General features: G+C 46.0%; 1 protein-coding gene across 3 annotated transcripts in view; it reads left to right on the forward strand.

Moving 5' to 3' along the window:
• Positions 1-25,678, forward strand: part of LOC102449994 (transmembrane protein 45B-like) — a 37,565-nt gene extending 11,887 nt beyond the window's left edge. For all 3 annotated transcript variants that reach the window (XM_075916489.1, XM_075916488.1, XM_075916490.1), the window contains 5 exons: positions 11,891-12,093; positions 13,234-13,446; positions 16,550-16,734; positions 19,136-19,281; positions 24,889-25,678. In XM_075916489.1, the coding sequence (XP_075772604.1) occupies positions 11,910-12,093; positions 13,234-13,446; positions 16,550-16,734; positions 19,136-19,281; positions 24,889-25,006 (846 nt within the window). In that variant the 5' untranslated portion in view covers positions 11,891-11,909 and the 3' untranslated portion in view covers positions 25,007-25,678. The remainder of the gene's footprint in view (positions 1-11,890; positions 12,094-13,233; positions 13,447-16,549; positions 16,735-19,135; positions 19,282-24,888) is intronic.
• Positions 25,679-27,232: the final 1,554 nt, after the last annotated feature.

Raw genomic sequence — 27,232 nt, forward strand, 5'->3', positions numbered from 1 at the left:
CTTAGCTGCTTCTAACAGCTGGCCACAAAGTTACTATAAAATGCACTAGAAAATAATATTTTCTTGCATGGGATAGTTCCGATCTAGGGCTGCGTCTAGACTGGCAAGATTTTGCGCAAATACTTTTAACGCAAGAGTTTTTGTGTTAAAGTATTTGTGCAAGAGAGTATTTGTGTCTACCCTGGCATGCGCCTTTGTGCAAGAGATGTGCTTTTGCGCAAAAGCATCTGTGCCAGTGTAGATACTCTCTTGCACAAGAAAGCTCTGATGGCCATGTTAGCCATCGGGCTTTGTTGCGCAAGAAATTCATGTTGCCTGTCTACACTGGCCTCTCGCACAAGATCAGTTGCGCAGGAGGGCTTATTCCTGAGCAGGAGCATCATAGTTCTTGCACAAGAAGCCCTGATTTCACACATTAGAACGCCAGTGTTCTTGCGCAAGAACTGCCCACCAGTGTAGACAGGCAGCATGATTTTGTGCAAAAGCATGCCAATTTAGACACAGCACAGCTGTAAATATCATCATATAGGAGGTACTGGCAGGGAGAGCAATATATCCTTATGGCAGGAGTGGGGAATTTCTTTGGAGTCGGGGACTGCTGACACACAAGGAAATCAGTGAGGGGCCAGACAAAAGTGAGAAGCAAAGAAAACAAAAAACCCCACCTGCCTCACTAGTAGATTTTGTGGGGGGAAAAGCCTCCAGGCAGCACTTTACCTCAGCTGCCAAGGGGAGGGGGAGCAGCAGTGTGCGGAGCCACTGACAGAGCCTGTTGGGTCTGGTTCTGGCTTGCCTGATTCTGGCCCACTAGGCTCCTCCCCCCACAGTGGGGAGTCTGCGCCGGTGGTCCAGCCCCAGGCTGGCACTGGGCATGGCTGGCCTTACCATGAGGCAAAGTGAGGCGGCCGCCTCAGGTGCCAGACGGGGTGGGGGGGAGCACCACTAGGATCCAGAGTGTAGAAAATTGTGTCTGCTGCTGGTGCATCTGTATTCTCTGCTCTAGATGCACAGAGATGGGGAAGTGCTGCGCTGGAGGAAGGAGGGCACAAGAGACATAACAGGCAGGCAGGAGAAGAGGGAATGGGGGTGTCATTTGAGTTCCCCACCTCAAGTGCCAAAATGTTGGGGGCCAGCCCTGGCACTGGGAGGCGGGGAGGGACATGGGGCTGGAGTGCCAGCATGAGTTCCTAATGCTGAGGACAGTGGCTGAGACTTGGGGGCCAGATCCAGGCAAAAACCAGAGCCCAGATTTGGACCCCAGGCCTTAGGTCCCCTACCCCAGCTTTATGGGTAGTTCCTATATGGTGGTTTTGTAGAAAAGGAGCCCTACGCCCCAGCAATGGAAGCAAAGTCCTCTACGTCTTCAGCTGAAGAAGTAAGTGTCTGATAAACAGTAATAAAGCTAGAGACAGATAGCGCTGCAGTGACCAATGATCACAAAACCCAAGGCTTTTCTGTTTGAGAAAGTGGCACTGGTTCAGCTGAAGGTGTTGATTTAAATCAGTACCTCTGTGGGAATGCACTTCTTTTGGTTTAAGCGTGGCTTATTTTACTTAACATTGGATAACTCATTTGTGGGACCTTCCCCACCCCTTCTCCTGCAGTCCCCCTGCTCTACCCTGCCCACTCCTGCACCCTGATGCTCCTGCAAGGGAAATGGGGTCAGGTGTGGGGGCTTTCCCTTCTCCATTGCAGAAGCTCTGGGCAGAGAGGGATAAGGGGGGTGCTCTTTTTTTAGGGTCCCCCAATTGGTCACAGTCCCTGGGCATGGGCCCCACTGGCCCCATGGCTAATCTGCCACTGCCTGAAGTTGACTGGGAACAGGTGTAAATTAAACGGGGAAAAAAGTGTCCACACAGGGGTTTGCACTGGTTTTGTGGTATTAAGAGATGGGGATTTAAGGACTGAGCTTCCAGAAAGATAATCTAGATCAGGTGGTGCAAAACTCTCATTCATCTCAGCTGAAATACTGTATCCAGTTCTGGGTGGCACACTTTAGGAAAGATATGAACAAACTGGAAAGAGTAAGAGGAGAGGAGCAAGAGAAAACTTGTAAATATTTAAAAATCTGACCTATGAGGAAAGGTTTAAAAAGCTGGGCATGTTTAGTTCTAAGGAGACGGAGGGAGGACTAATAAGTCTTCAAATATATTAAGAAGATGATGGTGGTCTACTGTAGAATGGTCAAGAAGTAATGGACTTTTCAAGAGAAATTTAAGTTATATATTAGGAAAACCTTTCTAGCTATAAGGGCTGGTAAAACTCTTGGAGGTTGTGGAAACTTCATGGCTTGGAGTTTGTAAGAACAAGATGGTGGTATGGGTTAAATTGGTCCTGGCTCAGCACAGGGGGGATGATTTGCTAATCTCTCGAGGTTCCTTCCAGCCCAACATTTCCATGACTCTATGCACAGACCACTGGAACCAGACGTGGAATATAACAGAGCTTCCTCCTGAAGCCACCTTGAGCACTGAACACCACAGATTTAACTAAATTACTTTAAAAACCAATTTAAACTAAGACAGGGCAACTTTGCCATTTAAACAAAGTCTCAGCCAGTCAAAGCCTCACAGTAAGGCAGCCATTTTAAAATCTTCAGCCCAGATCATCTTTTCCATGATGAGAAACCCACATGGGATCAGAATTTTCAGGCAGACATTGTAGATTTTTGGCCTGTGTTGGTAGGTTGGTGTTTGTATTATTCTAGTACGTAAGTGCCTCTGCCACCAATCAGGACCCCACAGTTCCAAGTGCTGTACAGACATGGAACAAAAAGACGTCCCCTGCCTCTGATGAGTAATGGAATGGAAAAGGCCCCAAAATGCAAGGATCTTGTATTCTCTGCTGGCACTTTAAGCTTTTGTCACAGCTCCTGTGCCCCCACGTGAAGCTCCATTGCAACACATCTCTGACGGAACCAGGCTGCAGGGGACTTTCCAGTCAGTGCCTTGGTGAGCACCAACCTAATACTAAACTCCGGTCATCTGAAGAAGTGGGCGGTGCCCACAAAAGCTCACGACACCATCGACATGTTTTGTTAGTCTGTAAAGTGCTACCAGACCATTTGTTGTTTTTTAAGTGTATCCCTTACAGACTCACTCGGCTACCCCCTGCAGTTTCTAATACTAATGGTACATTGTGTGAAATCCCTGTGGAGCTGGTGAACGGAGAGGATGGGACTAGCAAGCTGCCATCAGATCCCTGTTGTCAGTGGGCAGAACTGAACCAGGAACCTCTGGAGCTAAGTGTATGAGCTTCTACCTGCATGAGCTAAAAGTCAACTACATATTAGCTAACATTGCAGAGCAGGCTTATTATCTCTGTTAATGGTCTCAGTGCCACAATATAGGATAGTACACCACACCCAGAAGGTGGGTGGGTCCCATGATGTCAGAGCCAGCTCTGCAGTTCAGCCGGTCTCTTTTAAATAAAATAATTCCAAGTAGCAAAATACATGGCTGCTGCTTACCATTAAATACAAGTCAGTTTGAGTGAGAGAGAGGCTAATAAACAGAAAAGAAACATCTGGGTGCACTGAGTTTTAGCTATTAATTAAAAAAGCCTAATTAATCATCCTGGCATCACTGACTGGTAATGATGCCAGATGGTCTTCCTGACACAGGCTATACCAAATAGTGAACAGCTTCTTCACCTCGTTAAGCAAACCAGCAAAAGGCAAACAGGAACCTACTGTGTTTTATTGCTGCAATTCTCCTAGGTAACCAATCCCCTGACTCACCTAGACGTGCGTGTGCTCCGTGACTAAGTGAAACACCGGGACTCACAACCTGCTGTTCTCTGTGTTCACAGGTGAAAAGTTCATTCCATAAACCTGAAAGTGTGGTACTATATAACACAGTGTACAGCAGGGTCACACGTCAGAGTGTCACCCAAAGATCTGTGACTGTGTTAACCTCCCAGTCACTCTGTATAAACCAAGGGATCTGTTCTACACCTCTTTCTCTTTTTAATCCCTGAATCCTACTGTGCTTCATCTTGTCTTTTGAAATCCTCTTTCCCCCTCTGTTCACATAACCCCAATTCTTGTCCATCTCTTGCTTTGACTACTGCAACTGACTCTTCTCTGCACTGTCCACATCCCATCTTGTGCCCACTCAAGTCTATTCAAAATGCTGCTGTTAAAATCATTCCTCTACCCTTTCCCTCTCCCCTACAATGCTCTGATTGCTGTATCCCTTCGCTATCTTCCATTGGGTATTCTTGAGAATATTTGTGAATACCAAAAGTTTTTGAATTTCAGCACTACTTGTTCACCCAGAAATTCACAATAGGGTCATTCCACAGCTGAAAAATCATCATCCAATCAGAAAGCAAGAACATGACCTTGTAGAAAGATCAGTTCATTGCAGCAGAGATTTCAGGCCCCCTCTTCTTCAGAAATCATAGAATCATAGAACAGTAAAACTGGAAGGGACCTTGAGAGGTCATCGAGTCCAGTCCCCTGCCCTCATGACAGGACCCAGCACCACCTAGACCATCCCTATAGATGTCTGTCTAGCCTGCTCTTAAATATCTCCAGCGATGAAGATTCCAAAACCTCCCTAGGCAATTTATTCCAGTGTTTAACCGCCCTGACAGAAGTTTTTCCCAATGTCCAGACTAAACCTCCCTTGCTGCCCATTGCTTCTTGTCCTATCCTCAAAGGCCAAGGAGAACAATATTTCTCCTTCCTCCTTGTGACATCCTTTTAGATACCTGAAAACTGCTCTCATGTCCCCTCTCAGTCTTCTCCTTTCCAAACTGAACAATCTGGGTGCAGCTAGACTGGCATGTTTTCGCGCAAAAGCAGCCGCTTTGTGTAAAATCTTGCCGCCTGTCTACACTGGCCGCGAGTATTTGTGCAAGAACACTGACTTTGTAATGTACAAAATCAGTGGTTCTTGCGTAAATACTCCGACGCTCCCGCTCAGGGATAAGCCCTCTGGAGCAAGTATTCTTGCGCAAGAGGGCCAGTGTTGACAGCCACGTTAATTTCTTGTGCAAGAAAGCCCGATGGCTAAAATGGCCATCAGACCTTTCTTGCGCAAGAGAGCATCTACACTGGCACAGATGCTCTTGCACAAAAGCAAATCTTTTGCGCAAAGGCACATACCAGTATAGACGCTCTCTTGCACAAATACTTTTAACGGAAAAACAGCCTCCCTGTTCTTAAAGTCTTCCTTCATAGGTCATGTTCTCTAGACCTTTCATCATTCTTGTTGCTCTTCTCTGGACCTTCTCCAATTTCTCCACATCTTTCTTGAAATGTGGTGCCCAGAACAGGACACAATAGTCCAATTCAGTAGAGCGAAAGAATGACTTCTCATGTCTTGCTCACAGCACTCCTGTTAATACATCCCAGAATCATATTTGCTTGTGGTCCACTATGACCCCTAGATCCCTTTCTGCAGTACTCCTCCCTAGACAGTCACTTCCCATTCAGCATAAAATCTTAAGTAGCACTGATGTAAGATTTGACAGGGATCTTGTTTGAGGTTAGAAAGTAGAGGGGAGGAACCTCTATTTCAGTTGAATAGAGGATGGAAGACAAAGGAAAGATGGGTTGAAGCTGCACCAATAAGGGGAAAAAAACAGCAAGCAAATGGTCTGGTAGTACTTTACAGACTAACAAAACATGTACAGTAAAACTCCATTGGTCCGGCATCCAGTGCTCCGGCACTCCTGATGGTCCGGCACCATCGGGAACCCGGAAGTGCTCCGGGAAGCCGGACAATTGGAGCTGCTCTGCGCCCAGCTTCCCCGATTCAGCCGCTGCTGAAACTGACCAGCAGCTGAATTGGAGAAGCTGGGGGCAGAGCAGCTGGGGTGCTGCCGGGTTGGTCCCGTAGCACTGCCCCCGGGGCTGCAGGACCAACCTGGCAGCACCCCAGCTCTCTTGGGGACACCTGGGGCAGAGCAGCTGGAGTGCTGCCGGGTTGGCCTGCTCTGCCCCAGGCATCCCCGATTCAGTCGCTGATGAAACTGACCCGCGGCTGATTCTGGGAAGCCCGGGGCAGAGCAGCTCTGCCCCGGGCTTCCTGGAGTCAGCCGCTGATCAGTTTCAGTGGCAGCTGACTTGGGGATGCCTGGGGCAGAGCAGCTGGGGTGCTGCCGGGTTGGTCCCGTAGCGCTGCCCCCGGGGCTGCAGGACCAACCTGGCAGCACCCCAGCTCTCTTGGGGACACCTGGGGCAGAGCAGCTGGAGTGCTGCCGGGTTGGCCTGCTCTGCCCCAGGCATCCCCGATTCAGTCGCTGATGAAACTGACCCGCGGCTGATTCTGGGAAGCCCGGGGCAGAGCAGCTCTGCCCCGGGCTTCCTGGAGTCAGCCGCTGATCAGTTTCAGTGGCAGCTGACTTGGGGATGCCTGGGGCAGAGCAGCTCGGGTGCTGCTGGGTTGGTCTCGCAGCACCGAGGGGCGGTGCTACCGGACCAACCTGGCAGAACCCCAGCTGCTCTGCCGCAGGCGTCCCAGATTCAGCCGATGCTGAAACTGACCAGCAGTGGCTGAATCGGGGATGCCTGGGACAGAGCCGGACTATCAGAAGGGGGGCTATGAGGGGTCTGGGGTGGCATCTCCCGCCACCCCACCCCAGACCTGTCATAGCCCCCCCTTCCGATAGTACGGCATATCTGATAATCTGGCACCCCCTGGGTCCTAAAGGTGCCGGATTATCAGTAGTTTACTGTAGATGATATCATGAGCTTTCGTGGGCACAGCCCACTTCTTCAGATGACCGGAGTTATGATTAGAGGATAAGGAAACTCAAAATAAATAGGAGAAGGGAAGGCATGGGGGGTAAGAAAGATGTTCTGTCACCCACCCCCCTACCTCTATGCATAAAGTATCAGGAGAAAGGCTGCTAAACCTGAGTACATAAAGATCAAAGTCAATGGATGGATAAGGCAGGAAGGATACCGTTCAGGAAGTAGTTAGCACCTTCATTGACAAAGGTTCCATCACTCCCTGTCTTGATTAAGTCCATAATTAATTTAATTGATTTTGCATATGTATTGTAATTCCAAGCTTTCCCTGTGGATTTGGCTTGAGGAACTGGTCTATGACAAGGGGAAGTTTGAAGGCAGTTCAGGATGCTGATTTGGTGAAGGGGGAGATAAGATGATGTGACAGATATAATAATCTCCCTCCTCCAACTGTTCATTAACTTTGGCTGAGTGAGCTTTTGTTGACTTTGAATCTAAAATAAGAGGAAATGCTCTAATAAAAGGAACCAAAAGGACAGGGAGAGCACAGACTGGTTAGCAAAGGCAGGTCAGAATTCAGCAAGAAGCAGATGTCTCATCAACATTCATGGCATTGAAGTGCAAAATACCAAGCACTGATTCACTAATATTTGGGGCAACCCTGAATCCTACTGCACACCAAGTGGGCCATCACTGTTACCTAATTGCTTTCATCCCTGTGTCCCATCCTCTGTGAAATCAAAGCACTGTTTAGTTATATACATTTAACCAAATCAGCTGCAACAACAGAATCTAAGTACAAATAAAAGGGATTTTCCCACTTTCCAGTACAGCTTCCAAATTCTTCTGCAGGCTGTGGGAAGGAGAAGGTGGGGAGGGAGGGTGCTGATGTCAGGGTGTCCCTGCTCCCCCCACTTCTATACTCTATCACCACACAGAGAGGAGTAAGCCTGACTTAACTCCACTGGTCCACCACCTGGAAGCCATCTCAGTTAAACGGTGCCCAGCCACAGTCTGCTTCCTGAACCCCTGTTCCACCCCCAAACCTCCTCCTGCACCCAATCTCCTGCCCCAGATGTGAGTCCCCCTGCAGCCAAACTCCTTCCCAGAGCGTTCACCCTGAAACTCTTCCTGGACCCCAATCCCCCACCCTGGGCTAAGCCTGGAACCCTTTCCACACTCCAAACTCCTTGGGCTGAGACTAGAGTTTGCCCCCCAACTCCTACCTCAGTCTGGTGAAAGAGAGTGAGGATGGGAGAGGAAGGGAGATGGAGTGAGCAGGGTGAGGCTTCGGCAAAGGAGTGGAGCAGGGTGAGGCCTCAAAGAAGCGGGGGAAGGAAGCCGGGCAAGGGTATTTGGGTTTGAGGTAGATCTTACATTGCACTTAAATTGAAAAAGTGCTCTTGTGGTTAAGAAGGTTGGAGACCCCTGGCCTAAAAGAATGGGCTCTGGTGTCCTTTGTAAAGGTGAGTTCACAAATGGGTAGGGACAGCAGAAAGAATCTTAGTTCCTTCCATCAGCTAAGACTCTCTCTTCTCTGGTATTTGCTGGCATACTTATTACCTTCTCGGAGGAGTAGTCTATATACAGACAGATCTACAGAGCCCTGAAAATTTGTGGATATCTGCTTTATATCCACGGGTATCTGTGGGCTCCTTTTTGGAGATACAGATGCTGATGCAGAATTTTATATCCACGGAGAGTTCTACAGATCTAACTAGAACAGTTCACAGGTAAGGAAATTTGGTGTCAAATTGGGATTTATTAAGTTAGCAATTAAGATGCACAGAGCTGCTGACTCTAAAATTATTTTCTTGCCTAAATATTAAGTGGTGACAAATACAAGTGGCATGCAGATACTATGAATTTAGATAGCTTTGTCTAGGAGTTACAGTGATATATGTACTATTATAAAACTTGTTTAAACCTTTTCCCATTCATTCTGCTTTTCTTCATAATTGTTATTCTAATGTAGATAGTAAATCATTTCAGTTCTCTTAATCCTTTTGTTCCGCTCAACCACATTTCTGTAATTGGTATCTGGTTTTTCAGCTCTGTTCATGAAATAAGTGTGTTAGCTGCAGTCAAACTCTGAACAGTAATCTATCTATGTTTAATTTCAACAATTCAGTTCACTTTTCATCTAAAACCATAATAAAATGTTTGCTGGATAGATCCCTGATACAGATCCTGTATCAATTTTCTAGCAGACAGGAACATTTCTGGATGGAACAGGATTTTTTTTAAAAAAAACAATTGCTTTCAAATATGTAATAAAGTAACAAAGGTGTATGTGTTCCCCAGGTTTATGTACTTATCTTCACATCACCCCATCAGCTAGTGGGAGGTGTTTATTAGCCCCATTTTACAGGTAGAGAGCTGGGGCAGAGAGAAATTAAGTAACTCACAAAAGATCACACAAGTCCTTGGCAAAGTAGGTGTGCCACATTGTTCTCCTGAGTCACATGCTGCTGCCGCTAATCTCTGAACTATGCTCCCTCTCTATGTAGCTGTATGATTTACGATGGTATTATTTAGGTTATCAAGGTACAACATATGTTTGTTGAGTTCCACATCCTCCTCCTTGCCTCTTGCTGAGGAAATTTAATATTTGCTAATTTACACTATTCTAATTCGACACGGGCATCCACAATCTCCACAGATGGGAGGATTCTCCTGTTGGCATAATTTACTTCCCTGAGTGGCAGTAGCTATGTCGATGGAAAAATTCAGATGTTGACCTACTGCCTTCGACACAGATGAGCTTAACTGCCTCGCTCAGGAGTCTGGATTTTTCACATCACTGGAATTTTATTTATTTATTTATTTACTGCTGCAGTGTGTCTGGTGAATTCTCTCTCTGCCAGTGGAAGAAAGTTCTCCTGTCAGCCTAATACAACCATGTCCAGGCAAGAAGCTCTCAGGCTCCCACAGTACTGGAACGTATGTCACTGTAATGTACGTCACTCGGGAGGGAGGGGTGATTTATTCACACCCCTTAATGACATACATTATGCCAACATATGCTGTAGTACAGACATAGCCCTAGTGATTAGAGTAATGCTGCTCAAGCAGATCATGTTGCTCTAACGGAAACAAACGCTTCAGGAGGGTGTATGTCCGCATACAATAGCTAAGACAGCATAGTGAAACCATGTCGCTGGAAGCTTACTGAGAGCCACCAAAAGGTTAACAAAGAATGCCAGGGAGGAATCATTATAGTCGAGCAGTAATTGCCTGGAGCCATACAAAGAACCACAGGGGAGAGTGTGGCACATGAGAGCATAGAAGCTGGATCATCCAATCCAGAGCCAGGTAAAATACACTATGGCCTGGAGGAAGTAATCGCAGCTGGCACCCAGATATTTTCTCTTGTTGAAGGTCTGAGCTTTGGGAAATGGATTTTCTTTAAATTAGAAATCTCTGTACAGCCTGCAAGGATGATAACTCTTCACACCTCCTGAAAACCATCAGCGTTTGGTCTTAAATTCTGTTAGCAATAGCCTCCTTCATATTGCACAGCAAATGTGTGGCTTCTGTATTTAGATTTGTTTCCTTTCTTGTGTTAGGAAGAGCTTGGGTAACCAAAGCTGGGACTTCGGAGCTTAGTGCGTGAGCTATAAAGCCAGCTGGTTCTCAGCTAAGGCTGCAGAGCAGTGTTTCTCAAAGTGGGCTGCCATTTGTTTATTTAATGGCTCTGCAACCACAGAGCCTGGCAGGTCCCATTTGCACCTGTTCGCTGTTTGTGGGAAGTGGCATGGCCTGGGCTGCTACTTCCTGTGGCTCCCCGGGGCTTCAAATGGTGAACCACAGCCAATAGGAGCCATTAAGTAAACAAACCGGAGCAGCCCGTTAGCAGCTTTCTCAGAGTGGGCCCGTGGCTCACTTCGACAGAGACACTGCTGTAGAAGAAACTCTCTTCTCTCTGTGAGTGGTGTAAGTGCCACTACATGGGACAATGAACCGTACCCAGTAGGTGTGTGGCTTACACATCCACCACCAAACTGATCCTTTCTATCCTGAATAAATAGGTCGATCATGTCACTGTCCTGCCTGCTCTGTTCTCATCTGGTTATTTGCAAAAGCCACAGAACTGGATGAGAGGCTATGGATTTGGATGACTATGTTGTCCTGAAGGATTTATTGCAGGTGAATTCAGTCTTCTTCTTACCTATGCACTCTTCCCCTTTGAAGCCTTTGCAGATATGCCACAGTACCCTAGAGCTTCGTCCTTGCCACCAAGCCATCCTTCAAAATAGGCTTCAGGAACTCCATCAGTTTAAAACAGACTGATGAAATGGGGAGATACTTCTCTTGTCGTAAAAGCACAATTCAGTGAGGAAGTGATTGCATTGTCTGCCAAGCAGTTTGGATGGGCTGTGGCTATCCACAAGATGGTTATTTCAACTTCTTGCATGCTTTCTCCACTTGCAGTGATGCACGTGCTCCACAAATCAGACCAACTTGTCTGGATAACTACAGTGTGTAGCAGTCACAATTATTCAGAGCTCACAGATCCAATATACTTGGTGGAACCTCTAGATAGTGTCATACTAATCTCTGTCCATACTACAGTATAGAAAGTTCATTCTAACTCTGTTTTGTTTTTTAATGCTTTCTCTGAAGGGATATTGGTCAGTTTCAAAAGGAATTCTTTTCAGTATCACTGGGTCTGAAATCCCTCTGTAAATGGTGCTGCATCACTGACCATGATATACAGTTTATGGATTGTGGATAATGTGTTGGAGGGGTTTAAGTTGTGGACTGTAGGTAATGACAAGTGGAATTCTGTTGTTTTCTCTTTTGGGTCTGTCTTGAAGTGTGCCTACTATCTTAATAAAGATCAGTCTAGTTCTGGTAGCTCACACAGAGGGAGGAGCTTCTCTCTGGGGCACCACTGGCAGGGCATGGGGGCTCTGGTTTGTGACTACGCCTGGAACAAAGGGAATGTGCTTAACATACCTGTCATACCACTGCCTCTTTACAAGATAAGGTGAAAAGCAACTATTTGGGTTGTAAAATTATCTTGAAATAGACTGGGGGGAAAAAAACACTTTTTTGGTGCTCTTCACAGAGCTCTCTTCCTGAGCTAGCCATGGTCACGCACCATAAGCAAGAGTTATTTGCATTGATAGGGAGAATGCAAAAACAGTTCTCTCAATTACCTTTTATTTCCTTGCCTTTTAGCACCAGCAGGTTGACGGTGATGGCAAATTTCAAAGGTCATGCTCTCCCAGGCAGTTTCTTCCTGCTCTTTGGCCTCTGGTGGTCTGTGAAATACCCCCTGAGGTACCTCAGTGAGAAGGTGAATAAAAAGTCTCATAGAAGCCAGTGTTACCAACGTCTGGAAGTCATTGAAGGAGTGGCTAAAATCATCTTTGCCTTAATAGGTAAGGATTAGAACACAGCACATCCCCGACCATCCAGGACAACTCACCATGCTCCAATTATTGTCTTACCATGGAAAGGCTGACCTTTCCACACACCTTAGCCCCCTAATTTCATCAAAAGTAATGGTAAAGTACAATATAAACAAGGTCCAATGAACTGTACACCACCAAGTGTCTTCCAATGGTAACATGAAGCATACGAACAGGCAGACAGGGTCAGACCAAAGGTTCAACTAGCCACGTATCCTGTCTTCTAACAGTGACCAAGGCCAGGTGCTCCAGAGGGAAGGCACGGAACAAGTAATCATCCCCTATCACCAATTTCCAGCGTCTGAAAAACAGAGGCAAACACTACCAGGCTTTTTTTGTTCTCTGCAGTCTGGAGAAGGTTCTGTCTTCAAATCTATCCCCTGTAGTTATGGCCAGGCTAGATTCATCTTGTTCAGTGTTCTGTCTCTAAGGCTATGTCTAGACTGCAGAGTTATATAGGAAAAAGATATGCAAATTATGAACCACAATTTGTGTATCTTTTTCCACTTTTTTTTTCAGAAGAGGCTTTTCTGAAATTTGCCTGGCCAAATGTTGGGAAAACCTCCTCTTTCAGAACCTCCCTTATTCCTCATACAACAAGGACTATATGGATGCCAAAAGAACACATCTGCTTTTTTGGAAACTGTTCCAAAAAAGCAGACGCATTCCTTGGATGCAGAATAGCTAGGTATCCTGGAAAAGCTCAGCAGTGTAGACATAGCGGACAGTAGCTAGAATCAGATGTGCCAGCGAATGGTGTAAGAACTCTGCAGTAGGCACATGTGGAATAGTATGCCCCCAAGATAGGTCTCGCTTTGGTCTCTAACAGAGATTGGTTTAAGATCTAAAGCACAAACTTTAATCAACCTGCCAAAAATTGTATTGTCACTAATTATGATAACTAGATAGTCTTGATATCCATGTAAATATCCATTTTCTTTTCAAATCTTGTTACAGTCTTGGTCTTAGTGATTTCCTGTGGCAGTTAGTTCCACAGTCTAATCACATGTTGTGTGAAAAATTATTTCTTTTTCTTGGTTTTGGATTTCTATCTTTTTAATTTCCACCCTGAGAAGGAAAGCCATGTAACCCTGTTGTATCTCTGTCCAGGAATGCTGGCTGAGCAGTTTGTCCCCGATGGCCCCCACTTGTACCTCTACAGTGGCAAGGAACGAAGCTGGGTGAAGTTGATGAACTGGCAGCACACAACCATGTACCTGTTCTATGGACTCTCAGGAGTGGTGGATGTGCTCACTTACTCCCCGCTCAAGGTGCCCCTGGGACTGGATCGCCTCATGCTGTCGATTGCTGTGTTTGCTGAAGGTGAGTAGCCTGATGGGCGGATATTCCCAAAGTTGCTCAGAGGATTTAGACTGATTCCCACTGACCCTAATGGGAGTTGGGAATAGAGATGCACTAGGCAGCTTTGAAAATGTACCACTGGGAGGAGAACTGGATTGTAAAACCTACTGATGTTCTGGGGAAAAGAGTTAAGAGATTAAAGAAACTACACACACAAAAATCACTGGAATAAACTCTGTAAATTGGGTTCTGAAATGGTGGGAAACATCTTCACCTGTTGCTAAAAGCAGCCTGGATCAGGGAGAAAGCTCGGGGACAGGCTTGCCGACAGGGTTGGCGTGGGGGCAAAAAGGGAAGTTGCCCTGGGACCTGGCAATTCAAAAGGGCTTGGGGCTCCTCGCCACCACCACCACCTGCTACTGTGGCAGCAGCAGCACCTGGAGCCTCTTGCCTGAGTGCTGTGTGGCGAGCCTCATGCAGCACTGAGGGGTCTGTGGAGCCAGCCTCCCCCCGCTTGCCCAGGGGCCTGGTAAAGCTGTTGGCTCCCCTGTTTTGGAATATCATAAATACAAAACACAGGAAATATTGTAAAAGAAGGATTAATGGAGATTTGCAGAGAGGCGCTGGGTCTTGCCAAATTCTGAATGAAAGTTGGGATGCTTTGGACTATGGCGAATTACTTAAGGTCCACCTCCAGTGAGATACAAGTGCAGCCACTACACCTATATCAAAGGAGGCCTCCTTCTGGCTTTACTGCACCAGAACTTTTATCTGCAGCAAGAGAGATTCCTTTGCATCTCTGACTATGAGGAGGTTTGAAGACCACAAGAGATTTCAGGTTTCCTAGCTGAACTTATATCCATTAGAAGCGGACAGAGTTGAAGACTGAAACTGTTCAGTGGCCAGAATCTGGAAGTGCTGGTCAGGGCATGGCGATAGACCTGAGATCAGGATGTGCCACAACAGGGAGCTGGCCAGTCACTCTTGCACCGTCACTAGAATGAGGGCCTTTCTGATGCCCAGCAATGAACATCAGGCAGGTGAGCTCTGTTTGTGGGGATAAGAGACTATAATGTAACCAACACAGATAAAGCTAAAGATCTTGCCATTATTTCACTTCCCCATGATTACATAGGGTACTTGCTGTAGGCTGGCAAGGCTTTATGGTATGAAACAGAAGACTGAATTCCCTTGTTACTGTAAACAGCTGGTAGATGTCGCTCTTACCTCACATCTATAGAGCTTTGTCCTTGTGTCGTGGGTATCCTCAGAGAGCAATTAAGTCCACTGTGGGCAGCTAGTCTTGCCTGCTTTCCTCTCAGCTGTTAAATCCAAATGGTCTATTCACTCCCTTCCTCACATCATTGAGTCCCAAGGACAAGACGATGATATGTCCGAACAGAGCTCCTGTGGCTAGTGAATCCACTGGGTCTAGGAATGTCTCAAGATTCGTTTCCTCCTAATCCCATGACTTTAAAGAAAGCATAAAAGAGATGGGGGAAGGGCCGGATATCAAGGAGCTTTGGCACAGAATGACTCAGACACTGAAGTGATAGTTTGCAAAGGGTTATGATTTAAAAGCATCCTGCCTGGGCTAATCTCCTGGAGGAAGTGGTGAATGATAAACTGATGAAGTACAGTGGGAAGCAAAAGCTCGCTTGTGAAGGGGAGCTCTGCTGGTGGTGTTGGGAGTTGACTTAGCATCTTCAAACAGGGATTTTAGTACCATGCTCTTTTAATTTGCTTCTGCTGCCCTTATGCTTTGTTCAGAAGCTTTGAGCCAACTTCTTGTTGCTTGGAAATATAGGCTATAATTGGGGAAACTGGTCAGATGAGGTTCTGTGGCAGCTTTGCTTAGTTTATACCAACACATTTACCTTAAGGATGGACTCTTTGGCTACGTCTAGACTGGCATGATTTTGCGGAAATACTTTGAATGGAAAAGTTTTTCCGTTAAAAGTATTTCCGCAAAAGAGCATCTAGATTGGCACGGATACTTTTGCACAAAAAGTGCTTTTGTGCAAAAACATCCAGGCCAATCTAGACACACTTTTGCACAAGAAAGCTCTGATGGCCATTTTAGCCATTGGGCTTTCTTGCGCAAAAAATTAAGGTGCCTGTCTACACTGGCCCTCTTGCACAAATATTCTTGCGCAAGAGGGCTTATCCCTGAGCGGGAGCATGAAAGTATTTGCGCAAGAAGCACTGATTTTGTACATTACAAAGTCAGTGCTCTTGCATAAATTCAAGTGGCCAGTGTAGACAGCTGGCAAGTTTTTGCGCAAAAGCAGGTGCTTTTGCGCAAATTTTTGCCAATCTAGACGCACCCTTTGAGGGTGGAGGGTGTAGGAGTCAGGGTTGGAGGATGAGCAGGGGACTCTGGGGAAGAAAGTTAGGGGGGCTAAAATCCCTCACTCCATGATTTGTAACAGATGCTTGCTCTTCCCCTTCTTGTCCCTGTCAGGGAATGAGAGCGAAGTGCACAGCTCGTCTGCCCCCTGCGCTCCCCATCGAGAGAGCTTTAGCCCTTCCCCCACCCAGCCTCCCTAAAGGCTGCCTGGGGAGGGTGGGACACCCGGGACTGGGGCAGGCACACTTCCACTAGCCCCTTTCACCTGCCTGGTGATTCTGCCTTTTTTCTGTATGGGTTTCAATCCCATTCCGGGCATATCCCATTGTCCTGGCACAGCCAAACCCTGACCTGGCTTTAAATTATGATAAGAGGAAGCTTTACGGTAGATGTCAAGATTTCTTTCTGCCCACCAGTGCCATAAACTTGCATGTGTACATGCACATCTGTGAATGCCATGGGAATGGGGGAACAGCTGGCTTTGCTGTAGCGATGTGCAGCTGAAACCTATTAGTCTTGCTTGTGATGTGTGAGCCAGATCCTATCGCAGGATGAGGACTTGGAAGATTCAGGTTCTATTTCCAGTCCTCTACTGCTCTCCTAAGTGACTTTAGGCAAATTGTTTTGCTTTCATGTGCTTCATGTGCAAAATGAGGATGGAATGGAGCTAGCCTCTTTTGCAAAACACTTTGATATTTTTAATGTGGGAAAACTGCAATGCAAAATCTAGATGTTCCTTACTATTCGCTCTGAATTTGGTATTAATTTCCACAGGTTTTCTCTTTTATTATCACGTCCTTCACCGTCCCATGCTAGATCAGCACATCCACTCCCTGCTGCTCATTGCCCTGTTCGGTGCAGCCTTCAGCATCCTGGTGGAAGCCTTCCTGCGTGATAACATTGTCTTGGAGCTTTTCAGGACTAGCCTCACCATCCTGCAGGGAACCTGGTTCTGGCAGGTCAGTTCTGATTCAAGGCTTTCAGCTTTGTTCTAGGACTGAGCATTGGGATGGGGAATCCTGTGTGTGTACATACAAATCAGTTGTCACTAAAGGATAATCTTTCAGTGTTTACTTTGCAAATGCTCCAAAACCCATCCATGAATAATTGTCCTGAAAACCTACTGAGCCCAGATCCTTTACTATGACAATTGACCATGAAATAATTGATTTTCTTTACTGACTTGTTCTTTTGTAAATTAATAAACAAAATTACTTTCTGTGATCAAGAACTTTTGCCATGTTCTCCTAGCCATGTACTATAGCTATCTTCCTCCATGTTTATTGCACATAGTGGGGCTTCACAATATTCCGTGTGGTTTAGTGGGAAGAAATCCACATACAGTTCTAGACTGTCTGGCTATGTCTACACTGCCTCCATTTTGCACAAAAAATATGCAAATGAGGTGAAGCGTGGAATATCACCAAGCCTCATTTGCATAATTACTGAGGCTCCGTTTTTGTGCAAGAGGCTTTTGTGCAAAACCCCCTCTTGTGCAAGAACTGTTCTTCCACATTTCTTTCAGGAAGAACGGCTCTTGCGCAAGAGGGGGGTTTTGCACAAAAAGGAGCCGTCTACACAGCTCCTTTTTGCACAAAAGCCTCTTGCGCAAAAATGGCCCCTAATTAATTATGCAAATGAAGCATGGCGATATTCTACTCCTCGCTTCATTTGCATAAGTTTTTGCGAAAGAAGGCTGCAGTATAGACATAGCTTGAGACGGCTTCTGGGTGGTGGAGCAGTGGGGTTAAGGCAGGCTTACTCCTGCCCTGGCCCTGCACCACTCCTCAAAGTAGCTGGCATGTACAGGAATGGCTCCATGGTGTCATGTGCTGCCCCTCATCTACAGGCACTGAGCCTACAGCCTCTACTGGCCACGGTTCCCTATTGTTGACCAATGGGAGCTGCAGGAGTGGTGTCTGCAGGCAAGGACAGCACGTGGAGACCCCCTGCTCTGCCTTTTTCAGGGGCTGCAGGGACTTGCCAGCCACTTCCAGAAGCAGCAATTACCACAGGGATAATGAATCCAAACATGTCAGGTTAGGCATTTTAGATCTCACTACTCAAAGAATTAAATGTAAGCATAAGAGAGAAATGAAAATGATGAGATGCACAGTCCAGTCAAAAACCAAAACTAACCCACTTTGTTACTGGCATTGCCACGCTCCTTCCACCCCCTTCTCTCTGTGTGGAGACAGGGTACAGAAGTGGAGGGAGGTGGGACACCCTGACATCAGCACCCCCCTCCCTTCTGCCTCCTACACCCTGCACAGCAAGTACGAGGCTCCCGGGGGCAGCTCCAAGGCAGAGGGCAGGTGCAGCCTAACAGCGTGTGTGGGGGAAACTGAAGTGCCAGAGCTTGACAGCTTCCTGGCCAAACCAGTCAGGGTCACCTGTCAGAGGCCCCAAGATCTGCCGGTAGATCCCGACCTGCTGGTTGGTCTCCACTGGTTAAATATGTATCTGTAGAACTAAGTGGAACACAAGATAAATATTGGTCGTGTTTTCTTTCTTCGCGTGTAACTTCTCCCTTCCCTGTGACTCAGTATAGGGAGCTTCCTTTCTAATAGAATTAAATGTATAACAAAAGTTTGCCAAGCAGCTCTTGGGAACTGTTCATTGATAAAGATGGTGAGCCCAGAGCCTTCCCCTTCTCAGCGCGGCATTTATTGATCTAGACTGGGGTGGGGAACTTCAGGCCCAGGGTCTGGGTGTGGCCCCCGGCTCCTGGACGCAGCCCTCTGAGGCTTAGGCCCTCTCCAGCATTAGGGAGCCCACACTGGCACTCCAGCTCCCCCACCATGGAGCACACAAAATCTACTAGGCTGGGCCCCTAGACTCTGGTGTGCCAGGGGAACATGGGGAGTGTCTTTCTCCTCAGTTGGGGGCCACATCACTGAGGGGTTTTTGCTTTTTCGTTTCTCACTTGTGTGAGGCAAGTTGGCTTTTTTTTCGGTGGGTCAGCGGTCCCTCACTCAAAAAAGGTTCCCCAGCTCTGTTCTAGATTTTTACTTCAGTGCTTTTCACTATAGTCACCTTAACTTATTTTCACAATGCTCCTCAGAAATCAAGGAGTGTCACCATCCCATTTTGTGCATAAGGAAACTGAGTCATGGATTTTAAATGACTTGCCCAAGGTCAAATAGCAAGTTTATGGAACAGATGTGACTTGATGTGACTTCAATTCCAATCCAATGCTTCCGCCACAATTCCAGCCTTGCAGCTGAGTTGAGGTCAGCCCCCTCCGCCCCTGCCATTAGTGATCAAAGCATTGTAATAATGAGGGTGAAGTGGCATGGTGCGGGAGGGTCTGGCATGCACTCGTTTCTCAAAGGTAACAAATCTTTTTATTCTAACCAGATTGGGTTTGTTCTGTTCCCACCATGGGGAGGCCAAGCTTGGGTTGAAGATGACCATAGCAACATCATGTTTGTCACCATGTGCTTCTTCTGGCACTACGCAGTGGCTATTCTCATCACGATTACCAACTACACTCTCGCTTACTGGTATGTTAATGGTGGAAGGATGGGGATGAGAGGGAAACAATTTGTATAAAGCAGAATGGCTTATATCATGACCTGCAGTACAAAGTCATGGCTATGTTAGTGGCTTTAAATTTCAAAGCAAGAGGTATATTCTTCACTTGCTAAGTGCATCCATTCAAACCATGCCAGCAAAAGTTGCCTGTGTTACTGCAGAACAGCCAAACCCATCAAACCCCCATTTCTTTGCACTGGGTGCTGGCTGGCCATTGAAAATGAAGAATTAATTTAAAAAAACGAATGAAAGCATCAGCAGTCAAAGCATTGCTGGAAATACGTATCGTGGCACTGAAATGTCTATTACATTCTAAGGATCTCAAAGCACTTTAAAACAGCAAATAATCTAGATTCACAACACCTTTCTTTAGAAGGTAGAGCAAAATATTGCCAATCCCAAATATTTTTGCAAAAAGTACCTAGACTCCAGAAAATCATGAGGCTACCTTTAAAAAAATCATTATTTTAAAAATAAGTAAATATATTTGGAGTTCCTTTGAAGACTTCCTGGTTTCTGAGCTTTCCTGATACAACAGGGTTAGCTTTCCATGTAACCAAGAGTATGTCTACACTACAGCACTAATTCGAACTAACTTAATTCGAATTAGTTAATTCGAACTAAGCTAATTCGAACTAATGCATCTAGACCTAAAAACTAGTTCAAATTAGCATTTTGCTAATTCGAACTAGCATGTCCACATTAAGTGGACCCTGAACCGGGGTTAAGGCTGGTCGGAAGCAGTGCCGGCAGGGCATCAGATTAGGACTTAGAGCATGGAGCTGCTGCCTCAGGCTAGCCGAGGGCTGTGCTTAAAGGGACCCGACCCCCACCCCGGACAGACAGTTCTCAGGGTTCCCTGCTTGCTTGTCTAACTCGATGAGGGACAGCAAAGCAGTCCTGGCTTGGAGTGCCCTGAGTGCCCACACTTGGCACATCACAGCACTCGGCCATCAGCCTGGCTGCACTTGCCGCAGGCTGCCATCTGGGGAGGAGGGGTCAATCGGGGGGTTTCAGGAGAGCTTCTACCCCGAGGAGCCCACAGAGCCACCCCAGTCCTCCCCATCGGGGGCTCATACCACATTCCTCCCTCACCTCCTTCCACTTACCCCTTCCCAGCCCCCCTTCCTGATGTACAAAATAAAGGACACGTGTTCAAAAATAGAAACTCTCTTTATTGAACAAAACTTGGGGAGACTGGGAAAAGGAGGTGGGAGAGGGGAAGAGAGAGGGTGAGAGAGGAGAGGACAACTAAAATGATCAGGGGTTTGGAACAGGTCCCATATGAAGAGAGGCTAAAGAGACTGGGACTTCTCAGCTTAGAAAAGAGGAGACTGAGGGGGGATATGATAGAGGTCTATACAAGCATGAGTGGTGTGGAGAGGGTGCATAAAGAACAGTTCTTCATTAGTTCCCATAATAGAAGGACTAGAGGACACCAAATGAAATGAATGGGTAGCAGGCTTCAAACTAATAACAGAAAATTCTTCTTCACAAAGCAAATAGTCAACCTGTGGAACTCCTTGCTGCAGGAGGCTGTGAAGGCTAGAACTAGAACAGAGTTTAAAGAGAAGTGAGATCAAGTCATGGAGGTTGGGTCCATGGAGTGCTATTAGCCAGGGAGTAGAAATGGTGTCCCTGGCCTCTGTTTGTGGAAGGCTGGAGATGGATGGCACGAGACAAATGGCTTGGTCATTGTCTTCAGTCCATCCCCTCCAGGGTACCTAGTGTTGGCCGCTGTCGGCAGACAGGCTACTGGGCTAGATGGACCTTTGGTCTGACCCAGTACTGCCATTCTAAGCTCAGGGCTCAGGGTCGGGGGTCTTAGTGGACCACCTTGATTTTCATGCAAACCTGCTCCTGGGTGGCCAGGCTGGCAGCTATCCTGCCCTAGATGGCCACTTTCCTGTGCCTAGTGCGGAGGACATGGATGAGGTCCACGATGTCTGCACTAGACCAGGCAGGCGCCCGCCTCTTGTGGTCCTGGGCAGGCTCCCAGGAGCCGCCAGCCTGATCCCGGGAAGAGGCGGAGGGCTGGGTGGCAGCGGGTGGCTGGCTGGAGCCGTGCCAGGTGCAGGGTCTGCTGGCTGGGTGCTGGCAGGCTTGCACCTGGCACGGGCACCGTAGCCAGCCTGTGCCCCTTTAAGGGCTCCGGGGCCAGGAGGGAGGCTGACGAGTTTCCCTGGTTTGGCCCAGAGTGGCCACCAGGGCAAGCTGGGGAGGGCTAGCCTCCCACTCGTTCAAATTAAGTGGCTACACAGCCCTTAATTCGAACTACTTAATTCGAACTAGGCTTAGTCCTCGTGGAATGAGGTTTACCTAGTTCGAATTAAGCGCTCCGCTAGTTCGAATTAAGTTCGAACTAGCGGTTCTTGTGTGTAGCGCCTATCAAAGTTAATTTGAATTAACATCTGTTAGTTCGAATTAACTTTGTAGTGTAGACATACCCCAAGAGGGTTCTCCATCTATCTTAGATGTTGGTATAGCCCCAGCACTATAATACTTGAGTGCCGCACAGTCTGTCTTTATCTGGAAAATGAGCTGGTGAGGGAGGGAAGTACTTTCATCTCCATTTTACAGATGGGGAACTGATGCACAGAGAATCCTGAGTTGCCCAAAGAGACACAGGCAAGACACTTTTTTTTTCAAATGAAAGATGGGATATTCAATATAGTCACAAGCTGGAGCTTCAGAAAAAAACATGAATTATCACAAGACTTGTGATAAAATCATGAGAGCAGGCAACACTGGTATCCTGGATGTTACACTTTGGTTCTGTGATGTGATGGGAGCCTCAAGGGTTAACACCGACTACCCAGTGAAAACTACTGGAAGATGGTGAAACAAATGATTTTTATTAAGTGGAATGATTTTTTTTTATCAAAACTAACAATTAGCAAATGGTTTTTTAAACTAGCAATTGCCCAATGCTTTTACAGGGTAGAAAACCCTAAACTTAGCTGTACTTAACTAATTACAAACTTCTTTGATTACAATTCAACTATACCAAATCACTGTCTCTAATTTGCTTAACAAAAATTACAAAAACAAAGCCAATATAATGATAATAAAAACTTCGTCCAAAGCCAGCCCCTCTATGGTTATTTTAGGGCAGCTGGTGGAGTTAGTCATAAATCTACTTTTATAACTTAACAACTCCAGGGCTTCTATTTCTAACACTTATATTTAACCTAAATACAACACTACTACACAACACAAGTTTATACAATTTACACAGTGTGGTTAACAGAACTTAGATACACTTTACAGAATTACACAGTGAAATTAACACAATTTAACTATTAATTAAACCAATAACCAATACATTTAAGCAATACTTACAAATCCAGCAATGATAACAACACAAAGACACACTAGAACTCGGAGCATGCTCAGGACTCGTGCACCCCTATATTTGATTCGAAGGGTGGGGAGGCAGCCTCAGGGGGATCAATCCTTTAGCCGGGCAAAAAAAGACACATGCCCTCAATACACAAAACCTCCGTCGAACAAAGGGGGAGAGGGTCTTTTATACAAAAATTTGGTGTCTAATGCCATGCTAGGGTCTGCATTTGGCAGGGCCTGATAGGCTAGTGATGAGGTAGTATGATACTGCCCTATAGGAATTTCCGTGATGTATGCGTGATCCCCTCTGGACAGGACCAGATGGGGCATAGTTAGTGTGAGACAGTTGTGTTTTATTACCCTATGTTTGCTTTTTCCCTTGCCCCTAAGACCGGTCAAGCTACGGTCAAATGAGGCTTATCTGTAAGTGCAGCTGGGCGCTATCTAGTCATGCTCACCTCCATGTTTTCTGGTGCCTGTAAGGTCAAATTCCATTCACAGAAACTGCATTGTGCTTCCCATGCTCCTCTGAGTATCCGGGTTTTGTGTGAGGGGCCTTGTGTGGCAGGATGGGCTGTACGCAAAGGCCGTGGACAGAAAAAGCCTGCTTTACAACACTGGAAACCCTCAGATTGAAAACAAACAGCCACAAGAGAGTAAGGGGTATATATTTTTTTTCAGCCTAGCTGAGACAAGGCTTCCCTTTTTTTAAGTGTTATTTGCAGCTGTATTTTTAGGCCTACAAAACAAATTGGGAGCCAGATTCATAAAGATGCTTAAAGATTTAGATAAGTGTCTTTGAAAATGAGATGTCTATCAGTATCCATAGAGTCCCTAAATACCTTTAAAATATGACCTCTAACTCTCAGATTTGTGCCTGCACTCAGGCACTTAGAGGTGCAGATACTCTGATTTGGACCCACAGTTCAATCCCAAGAGCAAAAAAGTAATTTTTAAACTTTGTGAGTATAACTTGTGCCTAGGAGAAGAAAACTTACCCCCGTAAATAAGATGCCCTCTATCACACTGGACTTCTGTGGCCAAGCTCTGTAATAGAAACACGGGAATGTTTCTGAGTCACAGAAATGTTTTTCTTCATACTTCTCACCATAAACGCAAAGAATATTTGACTGTATCACACTAACATCAGTATAACCCATCTGTACCTGAACCGTATCCAGCTAATGCCCATTTGTCTGAATATCTTGCACTTGCTCATCTAGCCCTGCAGTGACTACATTAAATGCAGTGTTTGGCACCTTGCTATTGTTGGCCCTTAGAACAAGACAGCCTTGTCTCTGCCTGCTGTGAATCAGCTCCCTGAAACCACTAGCCTCTCTGGCAGTACAAAGCAGATGTGGCTCTCCCTGTACAGGTTAGCAATAGGTACATGCCAGACTCCTTGCAGGGAATGCCCCCAAGGACTGCATCCAATCCCTGATATGCTAAAATCTCTCAGAATTACCAGGGCTGCTATTCCAGCCCCACGTAATGCCTGTAATCCTGCTACAGCCCCCGGATAGTTGGCATTAGGAAACAGATTTCTAAGTAAGAAGGGACAATTGTGATCATCTAGTCTGCCCTCAAAGATAATGCTTAGGGCACTGTGTGAATAAGGGTTTCTTCCTTTTGGGACCATTCTCCAGGAGAACCAAACATGGGGCTTGCTGGTAAGAGGTGAAATTTGTCTGTCGAGTACTTGGTGGAGGTGTCTTTCCAAGTTAGATGAGAAGGGATGTCTTCCTCAAGAGTACAGGGTAAGGTGCTTCCTATAAAGAGGAGGCACACCCAATGCAGCTCCCCATCTCCCTTATATTATATGTGTCTTATATTGTAGTGCATCACACAGGGGACTGAGATCTTTCTGGAGATCCGGAGGTTCAATGCTAGAAAGTCTCTTCTGGCCGATGGGATCCCTTTTGGTGGCAATTGATTCAGGAAAGAGGTATCACTGCTCACCTGCAGCTCATCTGGACTTTGCCTTCATTCCTTCTCAGCTCCTAGCTCGTGGGTCACTCACAGCACATGAAGAATCTGATGCAGGGGAGAATAGAGAAATCATTCAACATCATAGAATAACACAAACCACTGCAACTGACACAAGCAAATTCCTAGCGTAGTATGTGATCCCAATATTAGTACGTAATATGTACTAATATCAGTGGCCTGCAGAGCAGGAGTGGTGGGTGGTGGTTTCAGTAACCATGACTATTATTGTTTGTGTGTTACAGCTGCATTCAAAGATGTAAGAGAAACAATGGAGAAATAGATATTGGACTTGGGATTCGGAAGCAGAAAAGTGACAGAAGCTCCCTTGCTACCCTCTTAAATGGATCAGATGAAGAATGAAGACTTGGCTGATGTCTCTTATTTCATAAAAATTATGAAAATCGATTTTTTTAATCGGAGGAATATTTATATTGTATTATCAAGAAGGCAGATCCTGCAATTTTATTACTGAACAGTATGCGCAGACTCAAGATGTAATCTCTGCTCTCTTCCATAAATTCCCTGAAACAACTTTGGATCTGAAATGGGTGCTTAATCTCCTACTTCTGAGTGATTTCTTTAATGGCACAATCAAATGCAGAAATCCCCAATGTCAGGACTTATGGGATCTTAGGTATGTGCTGTCTCCATAGTGATGGATCAGAGCCTACAGCCTGTCACATTTTTAGAGTGAATTGAGGGCTGACCTGTCATGATCAAAGTTGGAGAAACCTGGAGATAGAGTTTCAGTAACTCTAATGACACGCTGTGGACTGACAGATTCGAAAGGGAAGCAGGAAGAATGCAGGCGAATTCTAAAGTATGCCAAGGAACGGGCAATGTCATTCCTCAAATAGACACTACTGAAACTTTGTACCACAGCTGTCCATTTACAACTTTTTATATTTTTGAGGCAAGCTTTATAAAGACTGAAAATGATAAAAAAAAAAATCCTGCTTGACAAAATGTCCATAATTCATTATTTTATAATCTGAGTTTTGCACGGCACTAATAAACCTTGCCTTCCTACTCTTTGGCTTGTTTGGCTTCAGATTTTGTACTGCTGCCTAGCACCAGAGTATAGAAAAGATATCCAATCTACTTTACATAGGAGTCAAAGTCCCTAATGGTTATCCCAGAGACTGAGGCAATGTTAATGAAACTTTTGGTTTTTGACAGATGTAAACTATATTCCTGAAGGTTGGAGAGGACAAATGTGAGTTCCCCATCCCTGTACTGCATGGACTGAGTTAACCTTCATCCAGCCCAATGAAGGTTGATTTTGGGACACATTCCTCCTTCTTCTGCTTCTTAAATCCCATTCCTAATCTCACGCAATGATTGATTGTGTGGTGTTTTGTTTTTTAAGGTGCCATATAATCCCTTCAACGAACTGCTGCACGGGTTCCACTCCAAATATGGAGTAACCGAATCCTATTCTGTAAAAGCCACTCTGTTTATTCACACCTAGCAGGGGTGAGCTGTCTGCTGGCTTGCTGAGTGGTCCCTGTGGGTCTGGTCAGGTGTTGCTGGTCTGCTCTGACCCAGTTCAGCAAATGTACAGGTCACAGAATCTCCAGGTGGGGAACCCAGAGTAAAACAAGACCCTGAATGGAGTTTCCCAGCTTTGCTGGGATAGCAATCCTAGTCTCCAGGGAAAGGACCCTGTCCCCCTTCCTTGCTGAACTTGTCGGCCATACCAGCTCCCACCAAGGCACGTTCTGCACAATGCTTGTGTATGGTAACGAATATAGCAATACGTTTTAACTTATAAACTCAAAACATCAATTCCAACCACAGGAACAAAATTCCTCTGGAACGATGGGCAAGCAACATTATAATTAATGTAAATAACGATGTAGCTTCCTCCTTCCCTATAGAGGGAACAGAATTTCATCCCTTTGTATCTTCAGGCCCTGAGGATTACACTATTATTGGGGCATTTGTCTCTTTGTTCACCTACATGTGTGCCTCTCTCTAGCATTGAGAGAACGAGGAGTCCTTTTCTGAGCCGCCATAGGGATGGGCAGAGTCACTTTCCCTGTGAATAGGACACTGTAATGAACCACTGTTGCCTACATCAGCAGCTGCCGTGTGTCTGGTCCCTTCTGACACAACAAAGAGAGGTGTCTGCCAAGGGCATTAAGAGAACTTGCTGACCACGCTCTATTGTTTCTTCAACCTGCCCTTGCCAGATAATTAGATCCAGAGAGACACTGGAAATGCTGCTCGCTAGTTCAGATAGGCATGATCTGACGCTGGGTGTGGGGGAGCCAGGGAGAATTTATATATATATTCTGGGATGCCAACTGCATGGCAAAATCCAAAGTTCAAATCTTTATATCCTTGGATACGAATGGTGCTCTGCCGCCAGACTACAGTGTGTTTTACTAACTGGTAGGAATAGAATGAGAATTGATTTTATTTTTGTCCTGGCCTAACCACTTACTTGTTTTCCAGTAGACTCCATTATATCTATCTTTGGATGTATGTTTATGCACCCAGGAAAGGCATGGTTTGCAATGCATGTTAATGTCCTATTGAGCTTGTGTGAGCGTGGGGAGAAGACTTTAATGCTGTTTAAAG

The sequence above is a fragment of the Pelodiscus sinensis genome, unplaced genomic scaffold (assembly GCF_049634645.1).
Source record: "Pelodiscus sinensis isolate JC-2024 unplaced genomic scaffold, ASM4963464v1 ctg35, whole genome shotgun sequence".
In the NCBI taxonomy this organism is placed as follows: domain Eukaryota; kingdom Metazoa; phylum Chordata; order Testudines; family Trionychidae; genus Pelodiscus; species Pelodiscus sinensis.